The sequence below is a fragment of the Phocoena phocoena genome, chromosome 13, assembly GCF_963924675.1.
Source record: "Phocoena phocoena chromosome 13, mPhoPho1.1, whole genome shotgun sequence".
Taxonomy (NCBI): domain Eukaryota; kingdom Metazoa; phylum Chordata; class Mammalia; order Artiodactyla; family Phocoenidae; genus Phocoena; species Phocoena phocoena.
The window spans coordinates 48089690-48104559 of record NC_089231.1 but is presented as its reverse complement, the minus strand read 5'-3'; the positions used below and the strand labels follow the sequence as shown (position 1 = coordinate 48104559).

The window sequence follows — 14870 nt, the reverse complement described above, 5'->3', positions numbered from 1 at the left end:
TCTCACAAGAGGAAGAAAGAGCACGTCCTTCTACTCTGCCATTTTGAACCAATCTCATGGTCACCTTATTTTTGATGAAGGATCAAGAATATACAATGGAGAAAAGACAGCCCCTTCAATAAGTGGTGCTGGGAAAACTGGACAGCTACATGTAAAAGAATGAAATTAGAACACTCGCTAACACCATACACAAAAATAAACTCAAAATGGATTAAAGACCTAATGTAAGGGCGGACACTATAAAACTCTTAGAGGAAAACATAGGCAGAACACTCTATGACATAAATCACAGCAAGATCCTTTTTGACCCACCTCCTAGAGAAATGGAAATAAAAACAAAAATAAACAAATGGAACCTACTGAAACTTAAAAGCTTTTGCTCAGCAAAGGAAACCATAAACAAGACGAAAAGCAGCCCTCAGAATGGGATAAAATATTTGCAAACGAAGCAACTGACAAAGGATTAATCTCCAAAATGTACAAGCAAGTCATGCAGCTCAATATCAAAAAAACAAACAACCCAATTCAAAAATGGGCAGAAGACCTAAATAGACATTTCTCTAAAGAAGATATACAGATTCCCAAAGAACACATGAAAGAGTGCTCTACATCACTAATCATTAGAGAAATGCAAATCAAAACTACAGTGAGGTATCACCTCATACCAGTCAGAATGGCCATCATCAAAAAATCTACAAACAATGCTGAAGAGGGTGTGGAGAAAAGGGGACCCTCTTGCACTGTTGTTGGGAACGTAAATTGATACATCCACTATGGAGAACAGTATGGAGGTTCCTTAAAAAACTAAAAATAGAACTACCATATGACCCAGCAGTCCCACTACTGGGCATATACTCTGAGTAAAGACTCATGTACCAAAATGTTCATTGCAGCTCTATTTACAATAGCCCAGAGATGGAAACAACCTAAGTGCCCATCATCGAATGAATGGATAAAGAAGATGTGGCACATATATACAATGGAATATTACTCAGCCATAAAAAGAAACGAAATTGAGCTATTTGTAATGAGGTGGATAGACCTAGAGTCTGTCATACAGAGTGAAGTAAGTCAGAAAGAAAAAGACAAATACTGTATGCTAACACATATATATGGAATTTAAGGGGAAAAAATGTCATGAAAAACCTAGAGGTAAGACAGGAATAAAGACACAGACCTACTGGAGAACGGACTTGAGGATATGGGGAGGGGGAAGGGTGAGCTGTGACAGGGCGAGAGAGAGGCATGGACATATATACACTACCAAACGTAAGGTAGATAGCTAGTGGGAAGCAGCCGCATGGCACAGGGATATCGGCTCGGTGCTTTGTGACTGCCTGGAGGGGTGGGATAGGGAGGGTGGGAGGGAGGGAGATGCAAGAGGGAAGAGATATGGGAACATATGTATATGTATAACTGATTCACTTTGTTATAAAGCAGAAACTAACACACCATTGTAAAGCAATTATACCCCAATAAAGATGTTTAAAAAAAAAAACAACTAAAAATAGAACTACCGTATGACCCAGCAATCCCACTACTGGGCATATATGCAGAGAAAACCATAATTCAAAAAGAGTCATGTAGCACAATGTTCATTGCATCTCTGTTTACATTAGCCAGGACATGGAAGCAACCTAAGTGTCCATCGACAGATGAATGGATAAAGAAGAAGTGGCACATATATACAATGGAATATTACTCAGCCATAAAAAGAAAAGAAATTGAGTTATTTGTAGTGAGGTAGATGGACCTAGAGTCTGTCATACACAGTGAAGTAAGTCAGAAAGAGAAAAATACCGTATGCTAACACATTTATATGGCATCTAAGAAAAAAAGGTTCTGAAGAACCTAAGGGCAGGACAGGAATAAAGACGCAGACATAGAGAATGGACTGGATCTCACGGGGAGGGGGAAGGGTAAGCTGGGACGAAGTGAGAAAGTGGCATGGTTTTACATATACTACCAAATATAAAATAGATAGCTAGTGGGAAGCAGCCACATGGCATAGGGAGATCACCTCGGTGCTTTGTGACCACCTAGAGGGGTGGGATAAGGAGGGTAGGAGGGAGACGCAAGAGGGAGGAGATATGGTGATATGTGAATATGTATAGCTGATTCACTTTGTTATAAAGCAGAAACTAACACACCATTGTAAAGCAATTATACTCCAATGAAGATGTTAAAAAAAAAAGTCCATAGTTTTTCTATATTGTGCTGGCCAAAATACATTGGGTTTTTTTGTTTGTTTTTTTGTGGTACGCGGGCCTCTCACCGTTGTGGCCTCTCCCGTTGTGGAGCACGGGCTCCAGACGCGCAGGCTCAGCGGCCATGGCTCACGGGCCCAGCCGCTCCACGGCATGTGCGATCTTCCCGGACCGGGGCACGAACCCATGTCCCCTGCATCGGCAGGTGGAGTCTCAACCACTGCGCCACCAGGGAAGCCCCAAAATACATTGGTTTTAAGGTAGTTCATTGTAAATACAACCAACCTATTGTCAGTTTCCATTTTTGTTAATAGTTTTGCAAAATTAAACGTCTGTGAGATTTCTGAAAACCAAAGTGTAATTTGCAGAGTGAGAGAAAATGTTTTCCTATATAGATAGTGGAATTTGATGACAGAGGTCAATTTTAAAACTATTTATTTGGTGTGACTATCGTGCAGATGCCATTTCTCTACAGGGAAAGACTAAAATATAGCTTGTTGTTTGATTTGTGCTGCAGGGTAGATTAATTAAAATTATATTTTGTCACCTACAAGTTCTATGTTGTGACAGCATCAGACTCTAAAACTATATATTTTATTTAAAAGGCCAGCATTAACAAAAGATGGTTTATAACTCCTGAAAATAGTTTTCTAGCAATTTATATATAAGTAAATATACAATTCAAATGAAGGATTTCTGCTCTGTTATTTGGGGAACAAATGGAAAATGGTTCCTAGTTCATTTTCTTTAGTTAAGTGTTTTCTGCTTTGCTGGATTCAGTTACCTATGGCTTATTCTTTGTCTTTCCTCTGATATTATAAAATAATTTGAAGTGATCTTTATTTTGTGTCTCTCTGAGACTGCCTATTTCATCATAAATTGTTTGCTTCTTTCATCTAGGCTTTTTTTTTTTAATGTTAAAATTTTAGTTAGTGTTCTTTTAGAAAAATATTCTCCGGATACCTTTATGGTTCCCCAATAGGTTACTTTCAGCTGACTATCTTGGAGTCTGATCTTGTTTGAATATTTATCTAGCAACCAGTGCCAGGTTCTTTCTTCCTTCTTCTCCACACTAATAAGATTTCGGTGGGAATTAAGCCTGCTTCCTTTCCCAGAAAAACTTAGCAACCTGTGTAGTGATATTTTATTTTGACTTCTTCACCTTGTTTTTTTTAAAGAATACCATTTGACACTTACTTGCCTTCGTGAAATGATGCTATGTTTCATGCATTTATTTCCCAGTTTTAATATCTTAAATTTATCTACCTTAATGAGGCATCTTTGATGGGTGCCCCTGAATAGTTTAGTGCCCAAATACTAAAAAATTATACCTTGTAGATTTGGTCATTTGGGTTAGGCATAATGAAAGCTGTACAACAAAACAATACTAACTCACTTTCAATTGTTGACATGAAGATAGTTACAGAGTAAATCCATAAGAAAGTGTGATATATTGAAAAGGTTTATAATGAGAACACTTGGCTCTGCGTTCTGTTTCTACCACTCATTATTTGTGTGACCTTTATGAAGTTTTCCCAGTTTCTTAAAACCTCACTTTCTCCCTCAGTTATTAAAAAAAAAGTATATGTATAATTTTCATGTTATTATAGCAATTAATATATAACTTTCAATGTCGTTGTAAGAGCTAACTGAGTTAATTTTAAGGAAGTGCTTTGTAAATCATACAGCATAGAACTGTTTCCTGTAATATACAGAAACTATTTTTAAGTACCCCTGACCTTTGAACAACACAGGTTTGAATTGGGTGGGTTCCCTTTTATGCATGTTTTGTTCACTAAGTACCTACTACAGTGCTACACGATTCTCAGTTAGTTGAATTAATGGATGCAGATACATGGATATGGAGAAACCTCCGATGTGGAGAGCCAACGATAAGTTACATGTGAACTTTCTACTGCATAGAGGGTCTGTACCTCTACCCCCCACATTTGTTGTTCAAAGGCCAACTGTAATTCTCTCTTATTCCAAAAAGTTTGAGTATATTTTGGCCACTTTCCCTCCAATTTACCGTTCAACTTATTCTTCAGGCATTTCTTAACCTGTGCTTAAACTAAGGAGAGCTTAAGCTCTGGTGGTGCTTCTTTTTCTTTTATTCCATACTTCTTCCTTACCTAAATTCTGCCTCTTCTATTTAGAGATTCAGGAATAAAGAATTTGTTAGAGGAAAGGGATCAAGAAATGATGTACTGTTGGCTGTTAGGGAAATCTGATATTTATTTTACACTGTCACGTATTTAGTAAAAAACAGAGAAGTGGGCTTAGTGATCAGTTTCTTTCCCCCTTTGAGCATCACTGTGTGTAAACGTTGATTTTTTTCTTTTTTTTATTCCATCTTCTAGTTACAACAGTTGGAGCTCGCGCAGATACAGCATAGAGATGCTAATCTCACAGCTCTTGCAGCTATTGGACCAAGGAAGAAGAGACCACTAGAATCCGGGTCTGGAAGTGAGGTATTGAAATAACATTTGTTTATTTTATTTTTCATGTCAAAAAAGCAAGCCTAAAGGAAGCAAAGAACGCAAATTTACTCTGCCTTGCACACTGTTGCTGTCAAATACTTGTTAAAACTCTCCTTTGCCTCTTTTATAAAATCTTAATTTTTGCTTGTTTCTTTTTGTTTGTTTGTTTGTTTGTTTTGCCGTACGTGGGCCTCTCACTGTTGTGGCCTCTCCTGTTGCGGAGCACAGGCTCCAGACGCGCAGGTTCAGCGGCCATGGCTCACGGGTCCAGCCGCTCCGAGGCATGTGGTATCTTCCCGGACCGGGGCACAAACCCATGTGCCCTGTATCGGCAGGTGGACTCTCAACCACTGCGCCACCAGGGAAGCCCAATTTTTGCTTGTTTTTAAAAATATGTATCACATTGAACTTTACTCCTACTAATTACTTATTTTATACTTTTTCCTATCCCCCATCTCTAGTTATACTGAATCTCACTATCGCAGTTTCTTCTGTACACTCTTTCAGGCAGTTTTATGTAATTTTCTCCCCACTGTGTATCTAAATCCAGCTCATCTGTTAAAATCAAGTCTGCCTTCTCATTTCTATCATGAACCTTGATTCTACATACCCACACTGACTTCTCCTTTTCTCAGCACATAATGTGTTTGCACGGCATTAATCATTCTCTGCTCCTCGCGTGCGTGTTTTCTCTTCTGTGAGATTATGAATTTCTTGAGCAAGACTATAATCCTTTTCCTTTGTATCTCCCACAGGACCGGGCACATACATATTCAATAAATATCATTAATGTTTGATTAACACCAAGGAAGGATCTTACTTACATCTTTAGAGCAATTATTTGCTGTAGTGATAGATTTTCAGATCGGTTATCAGGGCTGAGATACAGGTTCGATAAGAGCCCTGAGCTAGGTCAGCAATAAAGGAACCACGGCTCGTCTGTTCTGCTCTGTAAAACTTAAATGTGCTTTGAGACAAGCTCCTCCCAGTGCTGACCCTAAACACTGATGTTTCCTAAATGAATGACAATCATCTCAATAGAAGAAGGATTTTAAAAGTCTAGTTCTTTTTATTAATAAAAGTATAATGAATGCAATATGTTCACATGCAAAAAAAATTCATAGTATAAAAATGTTTGAAAAAAATAAATGTTTCCTCCTCCCAGATTTCTAGTCCCCCATCTCCTGCCCAGCCAGATGTAACCACCATTAAGATTCTCACATATCCTTCTAGAATTCGTTGTGAATATGGGCATGTATCTCATGTGCCTTCACACATCCACATTTGATTTTGTTTTTACTAAATGCAGTCAAACTGTGTCTATTGTTCTGCTCTTGATACTTTTCCCCTTTTCCGTAATATCTCTCATATAATTTATCTCCATACTTTTTAAAGGTATATGACATTACTGTGTTTAGATAAATAATGTATTCAACCAGTTCTCTAATGGAAATGTAGGTTGTTTCCGGGTCTTTGCTTTTATTGCCTCAGAGAATATCCTTGTACTTACCTTGTTGTGTGCTTGTCCAACGTAGCTATAGACTAAATACCTAGAAATGGAATACCTGGGTTAAAGGGTGTGCATTAATAGGAAAACCTTTCTGGAAAAATTCAAACATACTCAAAGCTAGAGTAGTATGAATCCCCTACACACCTACCATCCTGCTGCAACTACTATCAGTTTATGCCTAATTTTGTTTTATTTATATCTACACCAACCTTCTCAGGTAAGTTTTTCACTCCTCAGGTTATTTTAAAGTCAGTCCTAGACTTAATATCATTTTACCCATAAATATTATTTGTGGCTTTTCATATTTGATAAATATTTTAAAATTACCTCCTGAATGAGTTGTATCAGGCTTTATATCCATTAGTGCCTGTTTTCTCACACTCTCATTTAACACTGGGGATTCTCTTTGCCATCTGATGGTTGAAAATGCAATTTTTAATAGAGTGTTTAAATTATGAATGAAATTGAGCAGTTTTTTCATGTGTATATTGGCACTTTCAATTTACCTTTTCCCCACTGAGTTATATTTTTTAATAGATTAAGAAAATGGAACACGCCACACCTCCCTCCACTTTCCTTTCAGTTTGTCTGGGCTTTATTCATCTAAAAGTTTGTATTTTCTTAAATTAAAAAAATCAGTCTTCTGCTTTTGTCCTCCTGGGGTTCTATTGTGTTTGGAAAGCCCTTTCTTAATAATTAGACTTATGTGTTAGTATTTTATTTCAAAGATTTAAGTATAAATCTTTGGTTCACTCAGAATTTGTTTTGAATAAGAGTTGAGATCTGGATTTACCTTTACTCCCTCACTTCCCCCTCATTCTCCCCCAGGCTAGCAGATTGTCCCAACACTGTTTACTCAATGATTCTTTCCCCACTGATTTGAAATGCCACCTTTATCACAAACAATTTTGTGTCAAATACAAATTCCCATATGTATTTGAGACTGTTTCTGTATACTCTGACCCAGTGCTAGCTAATAGAACTTTCTGTGATGAGAAGGTGCTGTCTGTGTTGTTCTCAGCAACTACATATGGCTGTTGAGCAGTTGAGCTGTGGCTAGTGTGATTGAGGAAATAGTTTTAATTTTTTTCAATTAATGTAAATTTTAATAGTCACATGTGACTAGCAACTACCATATAAGTGCAGCAGGACCAGTCAGTGATGTATATCTGTTTATGGCTATTTATGTGTTAGTACCCAATCTTTCTTTTTAACCATCTTAACCATTTTTAAGTGTACAGTTCAGTGGTGTTGAGCATATTCACATTGTTATGCACCACATCTCCAGAACTTTTTCATCTTGCAAAATTGAAACTCTATACCCATTAAACAACTCCCCATCTTCCCTTCTCCCAGCCCCTGGTAACCACCATTCTACTTTGATTCTATGAATTTGACTACTTAGATAGCTCATGTAAATGGAATCATTTAGTATTTGTCTTTTTGTGACCTCAAGTTTCCAAATCTTAGTATATTTTAAAATATGGTAACACTAGTCCAGTAGAGTTTTTTATGTTCCTACTTCTCTAGCACAGGACAACCCACTGCCCTTTATTTTTGGTCTATTTGTATGTAAATTTGTAAATATTTTATTAAAAGTGGGGCATGCTATTTCATCATTAAGCGTATTCCTATAAATATGGCCTAGTTAGCATAGTTTTTTCTTTTTGGCAAGAACAGTTACTTGGAATTTTTTTTCATCCACATAAAGTTATTCTTTATAATATTATAATTCCTTTGAGAAAGAGCTACAGGGATGTCTAAGTTCCTGCCCTACTTTTTGATAATGGTAGCTTTATACAACAAATTCTGTTAAATGTTTGCTTCGTGTGGAAGCATCATAGCATCATAAGTACATAATAGTTTGGACTCAGTCAAATCTGGGTTTGGTTCTTGACCATTAAGTTTTGTAACCTTTGACAAGTTCTTTAAACCTCTTACCTCAATTATCCCCATCTGGAATATGGGTGTAATACCCGCCTTACAATGTTTTAAGGATTGGATTATGTAAAGTGCTTAATTAGTTCCTGGCCTCAAGTACAGGCCTAATAAATTGTCGTCTTTGTCATCATAGTAATAGTACCATTATTTTAGCTTTTAATAGAATTTTATAAGTAGTATTAATGACCCATAGTGAATTTGAACTGTTAATCATTAATCTCTTCAAAGCTTCATTTTTATGTCTCATTTGAGTTCATCACAAATCTCAGAAACATTAAATGTTCCCTGGTTTCTAATAATCAGTGATTTTAAAGAATTTTTCATTGATTGTATGTTTGAATCTGAGAAAGTCCATAGGTTACAGGGGGGGAAATGAAATGTACTGTTGATGTTCAAAACAGTGATTTAAAAAATATCAGTTTATATGATTTATCTATTAGCATTAAAATATAAGCTTATTTAATTTTTAAATTTCAGAACAGATGTGTTCTAACTTGGCTATAAATACACTGAAGTGTGTGTTTGCTTGGTGCTTCTTCAGTTTTGAGAACTTAGGCCTGTATGTTTTCCCCTTTATTCCTGGACTTTAAACTTCGATCATTGTCAGACTTTTACTGAATTATAACAGCGAGTACTTTTAAGTAATGCCAACCTGAATTGAAAATATCCATTTCTTTAATGAGTTGGTAACATTTTAGTACAATCCTTATTTTGAAATTAGCTGAAAACTATTTTTTTGTTGATTTTTATTCATGGTGTTTTAACTTCAAAGGTAATTTTCTTTGAAAAATGGGAAACTAGAGAGAACCCTGCTGTATGCTCTTTCAGTGTTTACATATACTGCTGATTGATTTGCCCCTCCAATCACTTAAATTGCATGAATCAGGATTGTTAAAAACCCTTTAACGATTCAGGTTTTTTGTTCTCTCACAAATAACACAAAATTGATGTATGAAACCATTTAGATTTTTAATATTCTATACCTTGAAGACTGAGGGTCTACTTTTTGTCTGCCTCTTTCTTTATAGATAGGAACCTGAAATCTTACCTGTTTGATTTGAATTTACTAGAATAAGCATATAATCCCAGAGGGGAGTGAGGTAGAGTCTTGCTCTTTGAAGAGTAAAATCCTTAGTTCAAATGCAGGTTTTTAGTACTGAAGGGAAGAGGTTTCAGTTTGGAAGATTGCATAAAACGGTGATTTTAAAAAATTCAGAGAATTAAACGTTCAGCATTCATAGATTATATTTTTGTTGATAGTAAATCGACAATAATAAATTTGGAGAAATTCGTTTTAGACCTTCTTCCTTTAGTATATTTTTCTATTATGTAAAACAAAGCAAAACTGGCTCTTATCCTTTAAAAAATCTTTCTAGTTGTACAATTTATACATTAAACTGTCCTCTGTGTAGATTTACATTGATATTCTCAGAAGTCTTGGTAGAGTTGAATAGCATCAGCTCCTGTCTCCTCGTGTTAACCTGGCAAAAAGCAACAAGTACCAATTATCATTTAGAACCAAATTATTTGTTTCATAAGCCTGTTGGCTCTGAGGGGTGGGACTTAAAATTTACTACTTTGAAGTATTTAATTTGTCCTTAATTTACTGCTGTGTGTTGAAGTTATATATAAGAATATATGCATATGAAATTAGTTCTTAAATTAACATAGGCTGTACAGATACCTATGCAGTAATCTAGAACCTACTTAAAGATTTAGAGTGTTTCCATGTGTATGTCATGTATGTATACGCTGAGGTGATGTGTTTGGGGTTCTTTGGAATGTTAAGTCATTAATAACTTTACTTCCTGCATTGATTTTAGTCATTAATAACTTTACTTCCTTAACATTCTTTGGAATGTTAAGTCATTAATAACTTTACTTCTCTATATAGAACTTGAGGGTCTTGTGATATATCTATTGTAGCAACTTACCTTTCCCTTTAGCTCCAATTTGATGTTTAAAGTATTAGAGTACTTTGATTTTGGGGGGACAAGGTAGGGAGAGGGAAGGCAGTTTTCAGAAGACTGTGGGCAAACTGCAATAAAAAAATCAGGATAAAGAAATAAATGATGTTGCTATAAAGGAAGCAATAGAGCTTAAAGAATCTTTCCATATGTTTTCTTTGTTATTTTAGCCTGTGTGTAGGTTCCCTAAAACAGAATGTCTCTACTCTGCTAGATGCCTAGTCCTCTGAAGGGCAAAGTACACCATGAGGGCCTAACCTGTTTTAGGTTAAAGATATCTTAGGGTTTGAAAATTCATTTATGTGAATTTTTTGGTACCTAGTATACAACTTTGAAAATCAGGTGGGAAATAAAGGTTTTTTTAGAAACTAAACTGAAATTGTTTGAAGAAAAATCACAAGTTACTATGAAGCAGTGTAAAAAGTAATAAAACGCATTGTGTTTTGAAAAAAATTTTTTTCTTGAGCTGTTATAATTTTCTTCTTATGAAAAAGAAAAATAATTGTAGTTACTTCATAGACAGCCAGAAATCACCTGAGCATTCTACTAATTTGAATATATCTGAGAAAAAATTTATCAGAGTCATAGTAGCACAAACATTTGCCTGTCCGCATGATTTAATACTATATCCTCAGTGTCTTAGGATGTCTTTGAGCGTTCAGGAAAAGAATTGCTTACTGGAGTCCAAGAACTATCTCTGAGATGCTGAAGAAGTCTGTGTGGTGGGTAGCCATTTTTTTCCCTCCATGCTAATCCTAACAACAGTATTCTCTATCCCTCTCTCATTATTTCTGTTCTTTGGTGGTACGCCCCTTCAAGGAAGTGGAAGTTAGCAAGTTAAGTGCCAGGTAATGATGTACCTGTTTTTTAAAACAAGCACTCGGCATTAGCTTCCTGCTCATAGACAAAAATGAAGTCTGGGGAAGATGGGATGTCCTGGAAAGGCAGTGATGGTACCAGAGAGTGTTCTGTCCAAGAACGGTTGGAACTTTGCTGGTTTGTGTGTGTCTGTATCAGATAAGAGGAAATATCAGGAGGTACAGTTAAGATGGATTCCATTGCTTTGTCTTCTTCAGAGGAAGATGATTAGGGAATTTCTGGACTTAATTATTTCCCCCATTATTACTTTTCCAAGAATCTTCAACATGGAGCAGGCTAGGGCTTCCAAAGCACTAGACGTGTGGTGGTCTCAAACACAGACTCCCCCACACGTTTCTTTGTACCGGCCAGAAAATATTATTTTGTTCTTATTTCTTGACTTTTCTTCTCTCTTCCCACCCACCTTTATATAAGGATAGTTGTATAGAATTATTAAAATCAGAGCTCTTTGGAATATAATATTTAGAATAGATTTCAGTGATAACTTTCTTCCATTGTTTGCCTAGGTATGGTAAGATCCTTTCCAATGCTTGCAAATTTCTTATGAAGTCTAAATTTCTCTGAAATGAAGAAGACTCAGTTTCTAGAAGAGTACTATCAGAAGGTAGATTATACATTCAACAAATGATTATTGATTTTGGGGGGAAGAAAAATGTCTGTTATACTTTTAAGATAGTACTGCTTAAAGCAAGGGGAATAGAGTAGATAGCTTTTTATTTGGGAGAGAAGAGTGTTTGTTAACTGATCATGTTGAAAATGTCAAAATAGTATAAAAGAGTATTACAAACAGCTCTTAAGTTTCTTGGGTTATCCTTTCCAAAATTATCCATGCATGTATTAGGTTAAACCATATGAACTTGCCATTTTCATAGGTGAAAAACTATCAAGTATTGGCAATTTTATATAGTTCTACCTAATATAATCAAATATATATATATTTACAATTGCATATATAATAATAGTTTACTTTTAGCAAGCACTTAGAATGTATTATCTTGGTTAGTCCTTGTAACTCCTTTGTAAAATCATACTATTATTTTCCCTAAATGAAAAAGTTGAGGTATAGGGAAGATGACTTTTCCAGAGTTCCACAGTTAGTAAGTGGATGGAGAAGCCCAGATACACGTCCAGAGAATTTGATGTTTGTCTGTGCTCTTAATTACTATAATGGGATCATCCTAAAAGTACTGTTTTACAATTTGTGAAGCACTGCATCTTGGACATTTTTCCATACTGGTACATACTTCTGTGCCGTAATTCTATGATCCACTGATAGACATTTAGAATATTTTCATTGGTTTATTATAAACAGTTAACATCCTCTATCTTCATGCACCCATTTATTTTGCCAAATTGATTTCTAGAAATGGAACTTCTGGGTCAAAGGGTATGCACATCTTAAATTTTAATAGATATTTCCATAATACTTTCCAAAAACTTTGTGCCAGTTTCCACCACTGTGTGAATGCCTATTTTCCCATTCCCTTTTAGCAACAAATAGGATCAGTCATTTCAAAATATTCTAGTTGCTACAATTTTTCCTTTATTGTATCTCTACCATTTCTATGTGTCCTCTTCAAAGGTTGAGGTTCTATTTCTGTATGGAAACATGGTGTCGAAGTGTGAAAAACCTCTAAAATACCTTATGAGGGAGATACTTGGGTTTTTTCATTTTTATTTAAGCATTAAAATTATTTATGGACTTTTTTTTCATAACTTAGAAATGTGTGTATTTTGAAATAGAGAACTGAGTTGAATTCTTATGGGTATTTGAATGATTGATCTTACATAGATGTCATTTTGTTTACCGTATTTACTAGTTTTCATTATTTGAGGATCTGAGTAGATTATAATTGAAATATTAAGCCTGAAATGATTTGAGGAAACACAGCAGCTTAAAATCTACTAGGGAACAAACAGAATTAGAGATTTCAGATTACAGATTTGTTGTCATCTAACACCGTCTATAAATATCATATAGATTCATTAGAATTTAGAGCATTACTACTTTAGATAAAGAAGCAACTTTTTTATGTTTTGAGACATATTTTTCACATTTTATTTTGCTCACACTTCCATAAACAAATATGCCTCTTTTTTGTAAATGACTTAAACATAAATCTGAATTTTAGATGGATCTTTAAATTTTTCCAGAGATTTACAGTCTGACACCTTGTCAGCTATCTTCAGGGACCCCCTGTGAAATAAGTTGAATTGCACATTATGGGTTTATCTTCCCTCCTTCCCAAATCCCCCTTAAATGTTTGTAAAGGAGTGAAAATGACATAAATACACAAGAATAAAGAAGAGAGGAGAAATCAGCAATAAAATTATTTGGTAGTTTAAATGACAGTAAATTTCTCTCTGAAATATTCCGAAATAAAATGTTCAGATTTTCAACTAAGTTACCAGTGAAAATCCAGGTTTACATGTAAAACAATGTATCTGCCTTAAGCATTGCAACAGTACCTATTTAGAGTATGTTGTTGAATTCCTATTTATGCATTTTTTCCTAAGACTTGTGGAGAGTATTGAAAAGAATAAATATAAGTTGTTTTTGAAATGTTTATTTGAACTTGTTTGTTTGACTTACCAGACTGTGCCATTATTTGGATTTTTGTTGAGATAAAATTCACATACCACACCTCATCATTTTAAAGCGTGCAAGTCAGTACAGTTGGCCCTCCATATCTGCTGGATTCCACATCCATGGATTCAACCAACCATGGATTGAAAATATTTGGGGAAAAGAATTCCAGAAAGTTCCAAAAAGCAAAACTTGAATTTGCTAAGTGCTGGCAACTATTTACATAGCATTTACATTGTATTAGGTATTATAAGTAATCTAGTGGTGATTTAAAGTATGCAGGAGGATGTGTGGAGATTATATGCAAATGCTATGCCACTGTATATAAGGGACTTAAGCATCCACAGGTTCTGGTATCCATGGGAGGTCCTGGAACCAATATACCTAGGGACAACTGTATATTCACATAGCTGTGCAACCATCTGTCTCTATGGATTTACCTGTTCTAGGCATTCATATAAAAGGAATTATACAATATTTGGCCTTTTGTATCTAATTTCTTTGACTTAGCATAATGTTTTCAAGATCCATCCATATTGTAGCATGTATCAGTACTTCATTTCTATTTATGGTTGAGTAATATTCCATAAGTTGTTTTCTTTTAAATATAATTGTACATTTGTCTATGTTTACCTGTCGATTTTTGCTTCTTTTATTTGATGGTCTTACTAAGTGCAAACACATTATGTCTTTTCGATGAATTGCTCCCTTTTGTCATTGTGAAATTGTTCTCATTTCTAATATTCCTTGTCTTAAAGTTTCCTTTGATATTATTATAGCTACACCAGCACTTCTTATGCTTAGTATTAGCATGATATATCATTTCTCCATTCTTTTACTTCCAGCCTATCTGTGTCTTTATTTAAAGCTGGTTTCTTATGAGTAGCATGTAATTGAGCTTTGGATTTGTATCCAGTCTGAAAATTTATTTGGACTGTTTAGTCCATTTACATTTAATGCAATTATTACTATGATTAGATTTGAGTTTACCATCTTGCTATTTTCTGTTTGTCCCTCTGTTTTTTTGTTTCTCCTTTCTTGTCATCTTTTGAGTTAACCAAGTAGTGTTTTAGTATACCATTCTATATCCTCTTTTGGCTTTTTAACTATACCTCTTTTTTTTTTTTAATGGTTGCTTTACAGATCTGTTTAAAGGTACAATATGTATTCTTAACTAATTATACTCAATCTTGAATTAATGCCACTTCATATATCATATAAAAACCTTTTAACTATATAATTCCATTATACAAATTCCTCCCGTCCTTTGTGCTATTGTTGTCACCTATTTTACTTATA

At 35.0% G+C, this 14870-nt stretch overlaps 1 protein-coding gene across 2 annotated transcripts in view; it reads left to right on the top strand.

Annotated features, from left to right (window-relative positions):
* The window catches only part of TAF4B (TATA-box binding protein associated factor 4b), a 111251-nt gene that overhangs the window by 88531 nt on the left and 7850 nt on the right, over positions 1 to 14870 (top strand). The window contains exon 14 of one of the 2 annotated variants that reach the window (XM_065889794.1): positions 4568 to 4678. In XM_065889794.1, the coding sequence (XP_065745866.1) occupies positions 4568 to 4678 (111 nt within the window). The remainder of the gene's footprint in view (positions 1 to 4567; positions 4679 to 14870) is intronic. The other variant, XM_065889795.1, reaches the window with a different exon arrangement.